Here is a 20,161-nt window from a genome sequence, read left to right as displayed (position 1 = left end):
TTTAGATGATAACACAATATTGACTGCTGTACCCCTATTTTTGACATTTTTACTCTTTGAATATGTTTGTTTTGTTCATGCATCGTTGACAATGTAATGGAATTTAATGCGACTGTCATACAATTGAGAGGTTTAGCTAGCTATAAAACCAGGTTCAATCCACCATTTTCTACATTAGAAAATGTCTGTATCAAGTCAGGAATATGACAGTTGTTATCCATTCGTTTGATGTGTTTGGACTTTTGATTTTGCCTTTTGACTTTGGACTTTCCTTTTTGAATTTTCATCGGAGTTCAGTATTTTTGTGTTTTTACTTTCTACTGCATATAATTATATTTGAATCATACTTAACAGATACTTTGAGTATGTGTCGTATATATATATAACGCATTTCAAATAGACGATCGATCACAAATCAGATTTGATTATCTCCTGTTTATCCCAATATTTAACATATAAACCATTATAATTTGGCGGTAATGATTCTCTCTAGAAATTTTCAACAAAAAAATATTAAAACGTGGATTTTTTCAAAAACTACATAAAAAATAATAAACATGCATTATAAAATTAAGAAAGGAAATGGGGAATGTATCAAAGCGACAACAACCCGGCCATAGAGCAGACAACAGCCGAAGGCCACCAATGGGTCTTCAATGTAGCGAGAAACTCCCGCACTCGTATATGTCCTTCAGCTGGTCCCTTAAAAAATACGTATACTAGTACAGTGATAATGGACGTCATACTTAACTCCGAATTATACACAAGAAACTAAAATTAAAAATCATACAAGACTAACAAAGGAAAGAGGCTCCTGACTTGGGACAGGCGCAAAATTGCGGCGGGATTAAACATGTTTATGAGATCTCAACCCCCCCCCCCTGGTATACCTCTAGCCAATGTAGAAAAGTAAACGCATAATAATACGCACATTAAAATTCAGTTCAAGAGATGTCTGAGTCCGATGTCAGAATATGTAACAAAAATAAGAAAATAAAATGGCAATAATACATAGGTATCAACGGACTACTAGCATTTAACTGAAACGCCAGCTTCAAATCTCATTTAAACTAACCTTGTTTAAAGATTATGTCTTCATCATATCAATATCAGACACAATCCCTCCTGTTAAGGGTTTAGTATCATACCATCATAAAATATATGAGAAGAACATAACCCGTGTCATGCCGAGAACTGTTTTTTTTTAATGTGTTTAGTTCCGATGCAAAGACCCTATAAGTGAATCAATATTAAAGCCAAAATATGCAATCCTTAATGACCTGACAACAGTACCGTAAATATATCCCTTCTGGCGTACTAAATTATAATCCTGGTACCTTTGATAACTATTTACACCACTGGCTGGGTCTATGCCACTGCTGGTGGTCGTTTCGTCCACGAGGGTATCACCGGCCCAGTAGTCACTTTTTGAAATTTTGGATCCTCAATGCTCTTCAACTTTGTACTTGTTTGGCTATATAAATATTTTGATATGAGCGTCACTGATGAGTCTTATGTAGACGAACGCGCGTCTGGCGTACTAAATTATAATCCTGGTACTATTCTTAATAAGTCTGTTTAAAGGTTTTGTACATGTTATAAGCTTTTCAGGTGAATAGTGACATTTTTGTGCTTTTTTCAAGAATATTACCATCAAAGATTGGATGTGAAATACCTGAACGTATAAGGAGTCTGCATGTTGAGTTATATATTTACGAATCATTTCCTTATACCGATGATAAAATTTAGTAAATGTTTTGATTAGTATGTGATATCGTAAACCCTGGTGTAATAATTTTTCAGTAATACATAAATTTGTCTCGCTAAAATCTAATACTTTGTTACATACTCGAGCGAATCGTTCAAGTTGACATATATAAACGCAATAAAATGGTGACAAGGGAACGTCACTATCTAACAATGGACAACTAACAATAGGAAATGAAAAATCATCTCTTTTATCATAATTTTTTAATGATTATGTATGTTTATTAGATATGTCATATAAACCGTTTATTTGTTTCGAGGAGATTTTGAAAAAATCTGTACATTTTTATGTTGTTATTAATATTAAAAAAGAACAATAAAGATCTCCCATCTTCATATTCGCTTATTATACTTTTAAAAAATATATGTAAAGAGTGACAAATTACCAGGACATCAAGATCTTCGACTTAACGCCATTCTGTCTAAAATTAATTGTATATTCAACCAATGGTTTTAGTCCGTTGGGGATTCTTGCAAATTATCAAAGACGTTCTCCAAAATATGCAACCACAATCATCCTTATTTAGTCGTAATATCACAACTTTAGACTTTTTCTTTCGATGTTTAATGATAATCAAGTTAACGCTTTTGATTTATAATAACACCTTATGTAAAAATTCTAGGTTTTGATTGGTTAATAGCCAGTGTATTTTTCACCAATTTACTGTTATCAAATGCATATCGTTCAATTTTTAATGCCACCGGGGTATTTTCAAAAAGAATATGCCTTTTTTACCCTTTCTGTCGTGGTATTTGCCAAAAATACTCTATCCGACTAGACACTTATAACGTAACGATCATCAATGCGTTTTGGAACATTGAAATTCGGTGTAATTAAACAGATATAGCATGTTCTTCAGGGGTATTTTTGCGAAAAATACCAGTCTTGAGAATGAATTTCCTTCGCCTTATGGCTTGTGAAATTTAACATTCTCTCGACTGGTATTTTTCGCAAATACCCCTCCTTAACATGATATATATGTTTAAAATTTTACATTATCATGTAAATTGTTTTGATTATGGGTTATTTAAGAATTGAATGCTCTTTTTTGTAAATTTATTGGGGTGTAAAAGCGTTGACCGAAGTACATTTTGTATGAAGCGCGGAAGCGCTTCATACTTAAAATGTGCGCACGGTCAACGCTTTTACAACCCTATAAAATTACAAAAAAAAGCATTCAATACTTATAATTACATTTTTACCTATAGGATCATAAAAACACGCCTTTTATCAAGTTTTTATTTCATTTACCTGTGCACTTTATTGTGGGACCTCGTGTCATCATGAATGAGAAGTTTTATTGAGTGATACAACTGCTTAATTAGCCAATCAGAATAACGTATTGTAATGAAACATACATCTAATGTAATTATATGTAGATAAAACCAGCGTGTTCTTTTTGGTAAGTTCTTGTTCTAATGTTTATCAATTATCAATATAAAAATGACCACATCGTCACATGAAACAGAGCGTTTTGAATAAAACTGGGAATTGAAGTTACAAACTCCTTCAACTGGCTTGTTTATTGTTGTAATAGGTTTCAAAAAAATGAAAATTCGGAAAAAGACACTTATTCTAATTTCAAATACACCAAGGATTATATTATCAAAATCCTATCCTTTTCTCTTGATCAACATTACTTCTTTTTACTGGATGATTTGTATGTATACTCATATGAGCAGAATTAATAGGAAAATTTTGAAAAAGCCGTTACCATAAATAAACTAGCGTTAAAAGAACGGAGCAAACTGAGTTAGTGACATGCTTAAACTATTTACAATAACGTATTTAGATGGTTTTGGCTGAATTTAAATGATAATGTACTTGTATGTCTTAAATGTATTATAAAATATGGCTTATAACAAGTTTAAGCATCATTTGTTTACGTTTCCTTGTTGTGTTGACTTTCGTTTTCACAAGCGTGTATTTTCACGTATAATGCTTATATTCTTACGTCATTGTTCTATGACGTCGTGAAGCTCATTCATAAATTAGCATATGAGTACGATCGGAACAGCTCAATCAATATATTCTCATTTTATCACGGATGTGTACCCAAAGCGTTTGGAGGACGTCATACTAGAATTGTCTACATTGCATTTTTGTGTTGTATATTTATATTTAGTCACTACTTTTATGAGGTTTTCTTATGAAGTTTTTTTCTAGGTTTTTTTTTCTCGTCCTTGTCAACATTATATGGTATTCAGAGGTTTTTCAACGACACGAAAGCCACTCCAATTTAATTTTAAAGAAGAGCGATAATGAGGATTCGCTTAATTATCAAAACAGTTTTCTATTTTTGATTTTTGGAAGTTTTATAAACAGTTGATTATACTTCATTACAACACAGAATTGTTGACTAATTGTGCTTAAAAGATGTGAACGAAGTCGATTATGCAAAATTATTAATGAAACTTTAATGCTTCCGACAATTTGTACTTTTATTCCTTAATTTTTATATTATTTAAAAATCATGAAAAAATATTTGTAATGCTTTTTTTCTGCAATCAAAACTTTCAAATAATAAAAAAAAATTCTGCTGAGTAAATGTAAAAAAGAATGCACCATCTGGATACCTGTGAAATTTAATACGTTTTGAAAAAAAGTTAACATGCAACAAAATCATTTTATATCAAATGATATTTTTCTTTATTTGAATACAACAATTTCACTGTCTCGTTTGTTGAGGAACATCATTTTCTCAATATGTTCAAGATGTTTATCGTGTTGTCACTTCTGTTCGTCGTAACTTTTTCCTTGGAATCAAAAGACAGAGAAGGTAGGATAATTATATGTGTTATCATGTAATAAGAATGCACATAGTTGAGCAACGTCACTTGGTAATTTGATTTTTTGTTTAAATTTCACGAAATTGTTTGGATTACAGTTTTTATTATGGTGCAGTACTTGCAACCTTATGCGTTACTGTTTGACGTGAACTTGACTGATCGGTGAATGATCGGTGACGGATGTTTGAATTATCGATGAGTGATCGGTGACCCATAGGATCCGTCAGATAAGTCAAATAACCTATGTGAGAGTTACCGTGACAACGGTCATCGATCGATTAGTAAATTAAATTTATGCACGGATCGAACGGATGCGTATATATTTAAAATTCTTATGTAAACTGAACTCAACAGTGTTTACAATCGATGAACGCGGACCTCTACGAAGACACATTAATTTACACGTTAATTTATAATAAAATTGGTTGCAATAAAAAAGTAAAAATAGTATAACAGTATAAGATGCTTTGAGCGTTAACTTGTTTGTGTTGATATATAGTTTTTTTTATTAAATATTGTTAACATTAGAGACATATAATACATAATTGTAATACATTTATATGTCTCTGTTAACATGAACTTCTTCCTACGGAAATGGTAATAATTGACCGCCATTGGATTTTTGAACTTTTTATAGTTTCGAAAAGGTTGTTTTTCATAAAGTTAAAAGAATGTCAGAGAAATCATATCAAAATTTTGTTAGCATTATTTAAAATAGCCAAAACTATTCTTCGTTTTATCAAAAATGATACTGTTTTATATGAAATCAGTTAATTTTAACATCTCAAGACAAGTCTTTTAATTAGAATAGGATTTAATAAGAATTAAAATACTTAAACTTCTTTTTTTGTGGAATAAGAATGCAGTTATTGCTTTATTTTGATACTATTTTCTATATTTTACTGAAATTATTGACCGCCATTGGATTTTTGTACTTTTTATAGTTGAGAGGAGGTTGTTTTCATAGAATTAAAAGAATGTCAGAAAAATCATACTAAAATTTTGTTCTCAATTGTTTAAAATTACCAAAATTATATTTCTTTTTATCAAAAATGATACTGTTTTCAAATCAGTTATTTTTAACATCTCAAGACAAGTCTTTTAATTAGAATAGGATATAATAAGAATTAAATTACTTAAACTTTTTTTTGTGGAATAAGAATGCAGTTATTGCATTATTTTGATACAAATTATTAACCGCCATATGATTTCAGTACTTTTTGTTTATCAGGATTGGTTGTTCTTCATAAAGTATGTTTACTTTAATGAAAAAGTTACTAAATTTTTATATGCGTTGCCTAAAATGCAAATATTTCTTAATTTTACTGAAATCATTGACCGCCATTGGATTTTTGTACTTTTTATAGTTTAGAGTAGGTAGTTTTCAATAGAATTGAAAGAATGTCAAAAAAATCATACTTAAATTCTATTCGCATTATTTAAAATAACCCAAATTATTCTTCTTTTTATCAAAAATGAAACTATTTTATTGAAAATCAGTTATTTTTAACATCTCAAGACAAGTCTTTCAATTAGAATAGGATATAATAAGAATTAAAATACTTCAACTTTTTTTTTTGTGGAATAAGAATGCAGTTATTGCTTTATTTTGATAAAAATTATTAACCACCATATGATTTCAGTACTTTTTGTTCATCAGGATTGGTTGTTCTTCATAAATTATGTTACTTTAATGAAAAAGATACTAAATTTCTATATGCGTTGCCTAAAATGCAAATATTTCTTAATTTTACTGAAATTATTGACCGCCATTGGATTTTTGTACTTTTTATAGTTTACAGTAAGTTGTTTTTCATAGAATTAAAAAAAATGTCAGAAAAATCATACTTAAATTTTATTCGCATTATTTAAAATAACCAAAATTATTCTTCTTTTTATCAAAAATGATACTATTTTATTTAAAATCAGTTAATTTTAACATCTCAAGACAAGTCTTTTAATAAGAATAGGATATAATAAGAATTAAAATACTTTAACTTTTATTTTTGTGGAATAAGAATGCAGTTATTGCTTTTTTTTTTGATACAAATTATTAACCGCCATATGATTTCAGTACTTTTCGTTCATCAGGATTGGTTGTTTTTCATAAAATATGTTTACTTTAAGGAAAAAGGTATTTAATTTTTGTACGAGTTGCCTAAAATGCAAATATTTCTATATTTTACTGAAATTATTGACCGCCATTGGATTTTTGTACTTTTTATAGTTGAGAGTAGGTGGTTTTTCACAGAATTAAATGAATGTCAGAAAAATCATACAAAAATTTTGTTCTCAATTGTTTAAAATTACCAAAATTATATTTCTTTTTATCAAAAATGATACTGTTTTTTTTTCAAATCAGTTATTTTTAACATCTCAAGACAAGTCATTTAATTAGAATAGGATATAATAAGAATTAGAATACTTAAACTTTTTTTTTTTTGTGGAATAAGAATGCAGTTATTGCTTTATATTGATTCAAATTATTAACCGCCATATGATTTCAGTACAATTGTTCATCAGGATTGGTTGTTTTTCATAAAATATGTTTACATTAAGGAAAAAGATACTAAATTGTTATACGCTTTGCCTAAAATGCAAATATTTCTATATTTGACTGAAATTATTGACCACCATTGGATTAAAATACTTAAACTTTTATTTTTGTGGAATAAGAATGCAGTTATTGCTTTATTTTGATACAAATTATTAACCGCCATATGATTTCAGTACTTTTTGTTCATCAGGATTGGTTGTTTTTCATAAAATATGTTTACTTTAAGAAAATAGTATTTAATTTTTGTACGCGTTGCCTAACATGCAAATATTTCTTCATTTTACTGAAACTATTGACCGCCATTGGATTTTTGTACTTTTTATAGTTTAGAGTAGAAAGTTTTCAATAGAATTAAAAGAATGTCAGAAAAATCATACTAAAATTGTATTCCCATTATTTAAAATAACCAAAATTATTCTTTGTTTTATCAATAGTGATAATTTTTTATTTGAAATCAGTTAATTTTTTAACATATCAAGACAAGTCATTTAATTAGAATAGGATATAATAAGAATTAAAATAATTAAACTTTTATTTTTTTGGAATAAGAATGCAGTTATTGCTTTATTTTGAAACAAATTATTAACCGCCATATGATTTCAGTACAATTTTTCATCAGGATTGGTTGTTTTTCATAAAATATGTTTACTTTAAGGAAAAAGATACTAAATTGGTATACGTATATTGCCTAAAATGCAAATATTTCTATATTTGACTGAAATTATTGACCACCATTGGATTTTTGTATTTTTTATAGTTTAGAGTAAATTGTTTTTCATAGAATTAAAAGAATGTCAGAAGAATCATACTAAAATTTTGTTCTCAATTGTTTAAAATTACCAAAACTATTTTTGATTTTATTAGGAATAATACTATTTTATTTAAAATTAGTTATTTTTAACATCTCAAGACAAGTCTTTTAAATGAAATAGGATATAATAAGAATTAAAATACTTAAACTTTTTTTATGGAATAAGAAAGCAGTTATTGCTTTATTTTGATTCAAATTATTAACCGCCATATGATTTCAGTACAATTGTTCATCAGGATTGGTTGTTTTTCATAAAATATGTTTACATTAAGGAAAAAGATACTAAATTGTTATACGCTTTGCCTAAAATGCAAATATTTCTATATTTGACTGAAATTATTGACCACCATTGGATTTTTGTACTTTTTATAGTTTAGAGTAGGTTGTTTTTCATAGAATTAAAAGAATGTCAGAAAAATCATACTAAAATTTTGTTCTCAATTGTTTAAAATTACCAAAACTATTTTTGATTTTATTAGGAATAATACTATTTTATTTCAAATCAGTTATTTTTTACATCTCAAGACAAGTCTTTCAATAAGAATAGGATATAATAAGAATTAAAATACTTAAACTTTTATTCTTGTGGAATAAGAATGCAGTTATTGCTTCATTTTGATACAAATTATTAACCGCCATATGATTTCAGTACTTTTCGTTCATCAGGATCGGTTTTTTTTTCATAAAATATGTTTACTTTAAGGAAAAAGGTATTTGATTTTTGTACGTGTTTCCTAAAATGCAAATATTTCTTCATTTTACTGAAATTATTGACCGCCATTGGATTTTTGTACTTTTTATAGTTTAGAGTAGGTAGTTTTCAATAGAATTAAAAGAATGTCAGAAAAATCATACTAAAATTTTATTCGCATTATTTAAAATAACCCAAAATATTCTTCTTTTTATAAAAAATGAAACTATCTTATTGAAAATCAGTTATTTTTAACATCTCAAGACAAGTCTTTTAATTAGAATAGGATATAATAAGAATTAAAATACTTAAACTTTTTTTTTTGTGGAATAAGAATGCAGTTATTGCTTTATTTTGATACAAATTATTAACCGCCATATGATTTCAGTACTTTTTGTTCATCATGATTGGTTGTTTTTCATAAATTATGTTTACTTTAATGAAAAAGATACTAAATTTTTGTAGGCGTTGCCTAAAATGCAAATATTTCTATATTTTATTGAAATTATTGACCGCCATTGGATTTATGTACCTTTGAAAATGCAAATATTCCTTCTCATATTTCAAAATATTGTAACTTCAATTGCAATGAGTTGTTATAAATAGATTTGATATGTACTTTGTACAAAATGTGAATAATTCAAGAATAAATCTGCTTAAAATTAACGTTTTGTTTTTGTTGAACAAACTTGAAATTATTCTTCATTTTCATAGAATATTATGACCACCTATGGATTTTTGTTCTTTTTATTGTTTATGGCAAAAAAGACTATCAGAAAAATATAATGTAATGTTGTTTGCAAATTATTGATATTTCTTGTTAAAAAAAACCCAGCATATTTTGTAATTTGTTATTTTATAGGCTTTGATTGTGACAAGAATATAGAAAGGCCGTGATTGTGATAAGTGTTTTTACTAAATTCTATGATGATAAGAATACAAAAATTTAAAATATTGAAAATGATAGACTAAAACTTTCAATAACTGATCCCTTCATTTCGTTTTCTCGAGTATTTTTGGAATATAATCAAATCAAAATATATCTATCTATCTATCTTCCCGTCAAGGAGTGGACTCATATTTGAGTGTATATACTCCAGCGTGAGTGAACAGCTAAAAACCTTCAAGTATGTACAGTTAAAAAGAGATCTGTATGTACAGTTAAAAACGGTACTGTAATTTAGATGTGGAGTAGTGTCGACACGCTGACATCTTGGATGGCGTGTCGAAAGTGTTCCACAGACGGGGAAGCTCGGATATCTGGAGGTATGTTGTTCCAGGATATGATGGTGGCTGGGATGAATGAATATTTAAAGCAGTCCAGTCTGGTCCTTATCTGTCTGATGTTATTTGACACGGAACCACGGGTTCTGGTATCATGATGGCTGAGCAGATGGTGAACAGGAACTTCTACAATATGGTTTATTATCTTGTAAAACATGATGACTCTGCTCCTGGCTCTCCTATGTTCCAGTGGTTACCAACCTAGTTGCTGGGTCATTTTAGTCACACAACCTGGTTCCCTCGAGAAAAAGTCTCCCATTACGAATCTAGCAGCCTGGTGTTGTACGTTTTCCAGTTGTTGGATTTGTTGTTGCTGGTAGGGATCCCAGACAGCGCTGGCGTACTCGAGGACGGGTCTTACTAAAGTTGTGTAGGCTTGACTTTTTACTTCCTGAGGACAACTCCTGAGGTTCCTTCGCAGGAATCCAACAGATCTGGAGGCTTTGGCTGTGGTCTGGTTAATGTGCTCACGCCAAGACAGGTCCTTGCTGATGTATAAGCCAAGGTATTTCCCGCCTGGGACGCTTTCAAGGGTATGGCCATGCAGATGGTAATCGCATATGGTGGGTTTGCGTTTCTTGCTGATATGGATGGTGGTGCATTTTTGCGGTGGAACGCCATTTGCCAATCATTTTCCCATTTTTCTAATTTATCAAGGTCGTCTTGTAGCTTGTTGGAATCGCTAGTGGATCGAATAGGACGATATAACAGGCAGTCATCAGCAAACAATTTCCCGCTCGAGTTAACCGATTCAGGGAGGTCATTGATGAAGACAAGAAAGAGCAGGGGTCCCATTACTGTACCTTGTGGTACACCAGAAACTACCTCTGCTTCGTCTGACATTGTTCCCTCCACTAGGACATGTTGTTTCCTACTGTTCAGGAAGCTCTCAACCCATTTGAGAGTATAGTCACTTACTCCATAGTATTGGAGCTTATGGAGAAGTCGCTTGTGTGACACCTTATCAAAGGCTTTGGCAAAGTCTAATAGTATTGCGTCGATTTGTTGGCCATCTGATAGTCCATTTGCCAGTTCATGAATAGTGGCAATCAGCTGAGTCTCACATGAGCGTTTTGTGCGGAATCCATGTTGGGCTGGTGTTAAAATGGAGTGTTTTTCTAGATGTTCCATTATCTTCGAGTGGAGTATGTTCTCCATCACTTTGGAGCAAATTGCTGTTAGAGACACAGGACGGTAATTTGCCGCAGTACTCTTGTCTCCTTTCTTGAAGAGGGGCACCACATGTGCCATGCGCCAGTCATCTGGAACTTGCCCAACATTAATTGAGAATTGAAAGATGTGTGCAAGAGCAGGCGCTAATTCTGATGATAACTCTTTAAGGAAGCGAGACGATATCGAGCCGGTCCTGTTGCCTTGTGTGGGTTTAAATTTTTAAGAAGCTTGGCCACACCTGTGGTTCCGATGGTAATTGGTGCCATTTTGGGATAGGGACTAGGTCCCTTATCTGGCATTGTGTTTGTATCCTCCTCTGTGAAGACAGATTTAAATTGGTTGTTGAGGATATTAGCTTTTATCTTCGGGTCGTTGTGGATCAATCCATCGGTGTTCCTAAGTGGAGCCACACCTGAGGCTTCCTGTTTCCCACTTTTCACGAAGGACCAAAACTTTTTGGGGTTCTGCTTCGCTTCCGGGCTAATGATGTCTTTAACATAATTGCTGTGAGCCTGTCTGATGTTGCGTTGACATTCTGCTTTAAGATGTTTTTATGATCGCGACTGATATAGACACCGTTTTAGAACTTGCCGCGTTTGAAAATATAATATAACCTAAATAAAAATGAAAAAGACCATTCTTTAATGATAATATTTTAATTTTGTACTATCCGTCCGATCAGTCCGATCAGTCAATTACTTTTACTATAAGTCTGATGGATTGCTGACGTGAGTTTGACGCGAACTTGACTGATCGGTGACTGATCGATGACCGCTGATTGATCGCTAAAACAGTAACGCCTAAGGTTGTAAGTACTGTATATTACAAGACGATGAATAAAAATACCAATTGGGAAGTAATAGATACAACAGTAAAAATACGATATCAAATAACATTAAATACTTTGGTTTCGCCATTTTTAGTAATAAGTATCGATACATCTTAAACAGGCAAAATCAATAAACTGCAGTTATTTACAACTGTCATTTAATTCCTTCGTGTTTAAATTTAGCTTTTGTAACTGTTTTTACTACTTAAGCTCAAAGCCTTGTTTTTTTACATTTGCTTATTTCAGTATTTGTCTTTTGGGAAGAAGCGATGGATCCTTTCTATTTATAAGCATCGAAAGTTAATTATTTTCTATCTTCAGTACCAAAGACAGCCTTTGATAAAATATGCATATGTTAGAAACGTCAGGGGGTGCGATAACTTGTATGGGGTGTATTACAACATGTGTAAATGCTTATTTGTAATTGGACGGATGAAAAAAAAATGTAAGGTGATGTGAACATTTGTTGCTAGGGCTTAACAAATTTAACAACAATGATTAAAAATAATTTTAAAAGGTATCTTGTTATGGGTGCAACAGGTCAATAATAGATAAAAATATAAAGGAAATAAATATTGATAACATTTTAAATTAGGCAGTTACATAAGTAAACGAATCTGATTTGGATTGATTAAAAACGTTTCCGCTATGGCATATCCATGGCACGTAAAGATAACTTAATTACAAAACACACTTTTAGATATCAAATTTAATTTCAGGTTTGAGAACATATAGAGAATCAGAGGAAAAGACTAGAGTTGATGATATTTTACACGAATTACAAGGTACAATTACCGTTTTTGGATCCTTTTGTATGTTCATAACTAGTGGTACATCTTTCGAGAAACCCTCTAATGTTTATTCAAATGTGAAGCATGCATATTGTACAACTCAAGCATCATGGATTTTATCAAAGTTTGAATAACATTGCGTCAATATTTTTTTTATTAAATAATATACTGCTGATCAAAGAGGAGAAATATATGTCAAGAAGATTATCGCTTTTAAAAAATATTTCAACCTGAAACATGCAGAAACTCCTCTGCTTTGCAAATATAACTATATTCTAATTTTTAAAGTTAATCTTTATTTTTGAACATCTATACGGATGTTTTATTTTTCATCTTAAAACACGTGACAGAAGAAAAAAAAACATTACTATTTTATGTTTTTATTTTCGCTTAATTGATCCATCATGACATACATGTAATTAGATTAGATTTGGGGTCTATTCCTACAATTTTGAATGCCAAGTCGGAAATATGACAAGTGTTTTCAATTCGTTTGATATGTTTGAGCTTTAAATTTTCCATCTGATATTCAAGGCTTGCGTTTAAAGTGCTTTTTAAATCGTTGATATATTAAACTTAGGGTGTCATATGACAAACAAAAAGCTCTTCTTTAAAAAAAATTGTCACAAATATAATTACATTGACGGAGGTTGTTTAAATTAGATTACAAAGTATTATATGTAGAAAAAAAACATTCAAAATACTAAAAAAAAATTTCCATCGTTTTATTCAAATCAAAATAAACGCTTTAAGATTGATTTCATATTGAAATATCATAACTACTTTAATTGATAGGAATATGTCTGCATGAAAATGAAGACAGAGACGTTACACAACTTAAGAAAGATACACAATCTATACTCAAAAGTAAGTATATGATATTTTTATGTTTTAATTTATTTTTTTAATTTTAAAATATCTTGTCGAAAGCGCCAAGTTAAGAGATTTTGAAAATGAGAAAGGATCAATAAAATAAAATTTGAGCATACGATCAAAACGTATGCAACATAACGACAACATTTAACACAAGGCAATTAAAGGAAAACATGGAGTCTTTCCGAATAGACTGACACTGACGAACAAAAGTACATTAAGGCAACCGACTAAAGGCAGAGATATTCGGCTCATAAGGTCAGCTTCAGAGTGTTTACCGCTAATAAAAAAAAACAGAGCAGCACAGTGAGTGCATATTTGGACTAGGTACTAATTGATCCTTGTGGCACAGGAGTTTGACCCGGTTTATGATCGTTAATACCGTGCTCATCAAAAAATACCAGAGTTAAAATTGTGTACACAAGACGTGCGTTTAAGTTACAAAATTCCTATAACAAGCACTGTCATACATTAAAGTTGTTTGTCTGATGCTACCTGATTTTCAATTGATCGCTTTGCCATGATTGTATATTCGCTCTCTTTGACAAACAACCATACAAAAACTCTGTAATACCAAAACAAAAACACTTAAAATCTACTCACGACCTGATTGATACTAAACAAGTAGAGCAATGCCTTGATAAAAAATCACTTATGTAAAACAAATTGTATCAGATTAAAAGGGATAACTGTATTTGTGTCATATTCTAATACTGTCTTCTTAATAGATATGGCGGTGTATAAAGATGTAGTAAAGATGAACAAACAGTTGAAGAATGATATAAAATGGATACTAGAAGGTCAGTATAATTGTGTAAGCGTTACATATACATATATATATATATATATAATATACATATTTTCCTTAGAGGTTTATACATAGGAAAAGTAGATCAACAAATTGAAATATTGCATCAGAGCAAACGTAAAGAAGTCTTTGCACTAGAAATAGAAACAGTGTTAGGCTGTGGATGATAAAAAGAAATGTCATAACGAACACCACTGACGACCCATTAATTGAAATAGTAACAATTTTTATTATAACCCGAAATGTATCAGAAGTCTTGCAGCAAATCATTCCATACTTTCACAAATATAATGTTTATTATTAAAAACAGTTTGGGATTAGCTCCATCCTGCGTATACATGTAAACAGCTCTGCGACGTGTTCATATAATTTCAAGCTAATATCTTATGAAATTATATGCTAGCATCCGGTGTAAACAATCGGTAGTGTTAGTGTTATTCATCAGACACCATATTAATATTTAGTTGCGAATGTAAGTTAGAGAAAAGGTTGACGGTTTAAAACAGAGGGGAAAGATACCAGAATATAAAAAGAACTTTCCCGAATGTTCGAATGACACAAAAGGCTATTTAAGTTCAGAGGTAAAACAAACTGGAAATATCACAGTAAGAAAATATAAGACTAACAATACAGCATTCAACTCCAAAAGTGTCTCCCGTCGTTGTGAATAGAGGACGGAATTGTGGTAACAACAATGGGAACAATATAAAAAAAATAAACATTTCAGTAGACACGACTGAATATACTCAAGTCGTTGATGGAGAGGCTTTATTTCAGGAATTTGTTCAAAAAAGGCAATGCAATGTGTTTATGTAAATTTACTTCTCAACAAAAGGCATACACAAGCATGCTTAAATTGAGTAATAATGAATCAACAGATTTGGCTAACATTTTGCATATTAATTTTATAGAGTCTCGTGGCGAAAAGGAAATTTCAAGGATAGTCAGGCTGTTAAAACATGAAGTCAAAGGTAATTAAAACACATCGACTTTTTATTATGTCAAAATGTCTTTTTATTATTATGAAGGTAAAAAAGAAAGACAGAAGAAAAAAAGATAAGAAAAAAAGATAAAGAAACTCTAGATATCTATAATTTTTGTTTACAAAAAGAAGAATAAAAATGAAAATAAATACGTTCAATAAATTGCAGGGATATGTGGAATGTCTTCAAAGGACTGCACTGAGATTAAGAAATATAAAGCAACCTCAGGTGTCTACCAAATATTCCCTAAGAAAACAGAAGGAGTAAAAGCTTATTGTGATATGGATACAGACGGTGGGGGATGGACAGTGCGTACTTTTTCAAATATGATATCAATGTAGAGCAAACTGTTCTCGCCAGGCTCACTTTGAAGTCTGTTTCTATATATTCTAGAATTTTGTATTATGTTATGAGTATATATTAAACAATAGAATAAGTGCGAGCGGTTCAAAACAAAGAAAATTAAACTCCTACTGTCTTTCGATATTGCATGTTTAATATACTACATAAAGAATGATAAGAAATCTGAAAACATAATTAAATTTGATAATTGTTTGTCCGATAAGTATATTAAAGTCATATGAAATTCTTGCAACAATACATGTATATATCATAAACTTAGTCTCCAGTGCACAATTGTATCTTTTTTTACGCAAACATATCGTATAATCGTCAATTTTTTTTCTCTGTCTGTTATGGTGTGAAAATATGGCAGCTAATCAATTGTCGTATTTATAAGCCGTAGTTTACCGATTACCGCCTTATAGTAAACAATCAACAACGAAGAATGGATATTGAGAACATGTATAATATGTACAATCAGATAATAGTTTATTTCAATGACAGACAAATGCGAACTGCTATCACAGGATTTTTACGAGAAGGGTCATGCAAAGGTCACTTGCATACGGAAAATATGTCAGTTAATTACTTCTTCTAAATTTGGACAAATAAAAGAACTTTCTACAAAGAAGTGTCATGCAGAGGTCACTTGCATACGGAAAATATGACAGTGAATTGCTTCTTCTAAATTTGTCTTCAGAAAAAAGTATGTGTACATAAGTTTTATAATGAAAACTATCCATTTAGTTATAAAAAAAACATCTGAATCATTTTTTTAATTTGCGGTTTCATATGACTCTAATAACATAAAAAGGTCAAACAAAGTTCATTAAGGGTTGTAAATTATATTTATGTATTACAAATCACATTAAGAATATCAAATATTTTTTATCTAAATAAATCAAATCTTTGATGCGTATTGTTACGTCTTTATACTGATATAAAAGACACCCATTAGGGGCCTTAACTCTCTTCTCAGTTTATCATTAAATTGTATACTAGTATACAAGAAAACACACAACACAATCTGTCAGTTTACTGATGAGTTGTTTACTCATATCAAAACTTTCAAAAAGACAGTGCATAATAAGATCTTTCAAACGACATTAGAATTAAAAAAAAAAACATTAACAATCTGATTTTCTGAATTCTGTTACATTTTGTAAATTGTGGTTGATGGCAAAATGTCGATAGGAATGAGTTTCATTACATATTTAAATCTATTGTTTTTGCTTGATATTTTAGTTTAAATATCTTATCTCATAACTTCTTTGAAGATTATCCAGAAAAGATATGACGATTCCGTTAACTTCCAGAGAAATTGGACTGAATGTGAAAATGGTTTCGGTAACGTCAATGGAGAATATTGGCTTGGTATGTATATTTAAAACATATAACCAATAAGTATTATAACATACGATTAAAGCGTCTTCGATGTCAGTTCTCCCGACCAACATTTTTGTATTTCATTATAAGCGATGTCGATAATTGGATAGATTTATTATTTTTTTTTAGAAAACGATCTTTTTTTTACTATCATTAGTGTGAAAAATAAATATGCATACATGTAGCAATCTTGTAACTTGGAACAGGTGACATGTTCTGATTCACTATTTGTTTGAAATGTTGCCAGTAAGGCTATCATTATCGAATAACTATAAACAACCTATAAAGTTCATCAATTCGTCTCACGTTAACGCCTGTCATATACTCAAAACGATGTTTTTAATTGTAACATATGTATGAAAACAACTTGTTCATGGTTATACGTCTTTTTTAAAAAATTGAATGTTTCTTTTTCGTAAATTCATTGGGATGTAAAAGCGTTGATCGAACTACATTTTATATGAAGCTTAAAATGTGTGCACGGTCAACAATTTTACATCCATATGAAATTACTAAAAGAAGCATTCAATACTTATAATTACATTTTTTTCGCTACATGTATATGATCATGAAAACACGATTACAATCAAGTTCTTCTTTTATTTACCCGTGCACTTTATTGTGGAAACGTGTGTAATCAGGAATGTTATAAATAATTCATTTAGAAATAAATGTTAATTTCAAAATAACGCGAGATTGATGTTAGCCAATTAAAATAACGTATTATAATGATACATACATTTAATGTAATTATTAAGGCAACAAACATGTACACCGTTTGACGTCCAGTGGTACATACGAGCTGAGAATAAATCTCACTGATAAGAAGAACAATAAGAAATATGCTACATACACGACATTTGTTGTTGGAGATGCAGCCTCACAGTACAAGCTGACGATTGGAGGTTATAGCGGTGATGCAGGTAAGACCATTGTTGTTAACAATGCAACATCATAATTCAAGCTCAATTTAAACGGAATATAATAATTGTCTCTTTACATTAATATTGTTATTTAATAAATATGTTTCTTCCAATTGAATTACGATTCTATATATTTATATTTTCTTGTCGAGTTTCGCTCTAATTTCAGTTTTTTTTATTATCATTTCTTCATCACTTGTATTGTGTTTGGGATTTTTAAATGTTCTGTCCTCGTGCATTATGGCAGAGACTAATATTGTCAACATGCACGATAGTTAGTAAAATTTCAATCCTAAGCATACACACTATGTAAAGCAACATTGCAATAAAATGAATGGTCATTACTGACTGACTCAACAAAAGCAGTTTCTTGAAGAAAAAAATAAACTACACATACTCCGATGAACTTGAAGATACAACTACACTTACGGTAACATATTTTACATACGAAAAAATGTTGACGTGTTTAGTGTGCAAATGATATCGTCAACGGTCAGGCAAATTTTTTCATGTTTTATTCTTGGAATATAAACGACGTAATATATATTTCAATTTAAGGAGATTCGTTGAGCTACCACAACGGAATGAAATTCAGTACTGTTGACAGGGATAATGATTTACACAGTCTCAGCTGCGCCAAGAATGAAGGACCATGGTGGTTTAAAAGCTGTTCTAATAGTTCTCTAAACAGGCCATCTAGAGATCATTGGTACTGGCATCATATAAGTGGTCATTACGTGAAGACGACGGTGATGATGATACGGAAGATCATAAAAGATATTTATATTTCTCTTGTATGAGTTATTTCGCCATGTAATTATCTAAAGAAAGATACATATTTTTCTGTGCATGCGTTTCATCATATGTTAGTTTAAATGTAGGAGGGGATTTCGAAAACAAAATGATTGAATTATTATATAATTTATTACTATCAAGTTAACAGTTGTTTTCCATTCGTTTGATGTGTTTTTTCTCTGGAACGTGACTCTCCGATTTGATTTTTTTTTTGATTTTTCGTTTCATTTCAAATTTTACCTCTACTAAAATTCATCTAGGTTCTCTGAAAAAACCCAACTTTAAAATGCAACATAATGTGTCTATAAACATGAAATCGTGTCAGATTTATTAGTGAATTGTAAAATTTTGATATTGTTTTGCTTATTTTAATTCATGTTGTAAAGTGATAAAGTACAAATACTTTTATCTCATCTATCATGGACATAATTGAGTTAGAATTAGGTCATGTTTTTCTCATTTCTAAAACCTTATGGTCGGTTTTCGGTTGCTTATATTATGGTTTATAGTTATGTTCCTAGTATATTTCTGCCGTATTCGATCAAATGTTGAAATAGAAAAAATTGCTTTAAATTCGAGTTGGATTATGGGGAAGAACATTTGGAAATTGATTGATTCATTCATTCATTCATTCATTTATTAATTGTTGGTGTGTTAACGCCTCTTATAAGCACAACTTTTTGGGGCTTTTTTTGTGGCAGTCAGTTTTTAATGGTGGAGGAATCCGGTGTTCCCGGAGAAAACCACCGACATTCGAAATTATTTATATATATATATAGGTTACCACGCTTAATAAATTCATTAATATGTTATTTGATCTGATACTTTAAATTAATCTTGTTGTTTCCAATTTTAGATTTTAGGAAACCAATGCTTACCGAAACTGATATTTAGTGTAACAATTGAAACGTATACATTTAAGCGTTTTGGTAAAATATGTATGGGAACAATCATACAAATAAACAAAGGCAACAGTTGTATACCGATATTCAAAACTCATAAATCGATAGAGAAAAAAAACAAATCCGGGGAGCACACCGAAAAACAGGGAACGCATTAAATATAAGAGGAGAATGACGACACAACATTAAACTGTAACACACACAGAAACGAACTAAGCATTAGAAAAATCCGATGAGAATAACAATATATCATCAAAACTAAATTCATGAATTCGGGATAGAAAAATACCGTAGACACGGTATACTAATATGAATTCACACTCAAATTTAAGAGCAAACAAACGACACAAACATGACAAAAGACACACAACGTTAAAATGTAACACACAGAGAAACAAACTGTAATGTAACAAGACCATATTCCTGACTTGGTACAGGACATTTTTTAAAGGAAAA

The 20,161-nt window shown here is 30.5% G+C and overlaps 1 protein-coding gene across 1 annotated transcript; it reads left to right on the top strand.

The window, feature by feature from the left end:
- Positions 1-4,460: 4,460 nt before the first annotated feature.
- Positions 4,461-18,808, top strand: LOC143053647 (fibrinogen-like protein A). The gene is made up of 9 exons (XM_076226435.1): positions 4,461-4,547; positions 12,622-12,687; positions 13,489-13,560; positions 14,295-14,366; positions 15,286-15,345; positions 15,526-15,665; positions 16,977-17,073; positions 17,844-18,008; positions 18,567-18,808. The coding sequence occupies exons 1-9, from the start codon at positions 4,475-4,477 to the stop codon at positions 18,806-18,808; spliced, it is 987 nt and encodes a 328-aa protein (XP_076082550.1). The 5' UTR covers positions 4,461-4,474.
- The last annotated feature ends 1,353 nt before the right edge of the window (positions 18,809-20,161 follow it).

This window comes from Mytilus galloprovincialis, chromosome 12, assembly GCF_965363235.1.
Source record: "Mytilus galloprovincialis chromosome 12, xbMytGall1.hap1.1, whole genome shotgun sequence".
NCBI classification, from domain to species: domain Eukaryota; kingdom Metazoa; phylum Mollusca; class Bivalvia; order Mytilida; family Mytilidae; genus Mytilus; species Mytilus galloprovincialis.
The sequence above is the reverse complement of the archived record's forward strand: the minus strand, read 5'-3'. Positions and strand labels throughout refer to the sequence as shown.

What these genes read in the sequence shown, in the direction of transcription:
- LOC143053647 (XM_076226435.1), top strand. Translation starts at nt 4,475, where the DNA reads ATGTTCAAGATGTTTATCGTGTTGTCACTTCTGTTCGTCGTAACTTTT. An exon ending in CAGACGGTGGGGGATGGACA is followed by an intron (nt 15,666 to 16,976) that starts GTGCGTACTTTT and finishes ACTTCTTTGAAG; the next exon opens with ATTATCCAGAAAAGATATGA. An exon ending in AGGTTATAGCGGTGATGCAG is followed by an intron (nt 18,009 to 18,566) that starts GTAAGACCATTG and finishes TTTCAATTTAAG; the next exon opens with GAGATTCGTTGAGCTACCAC.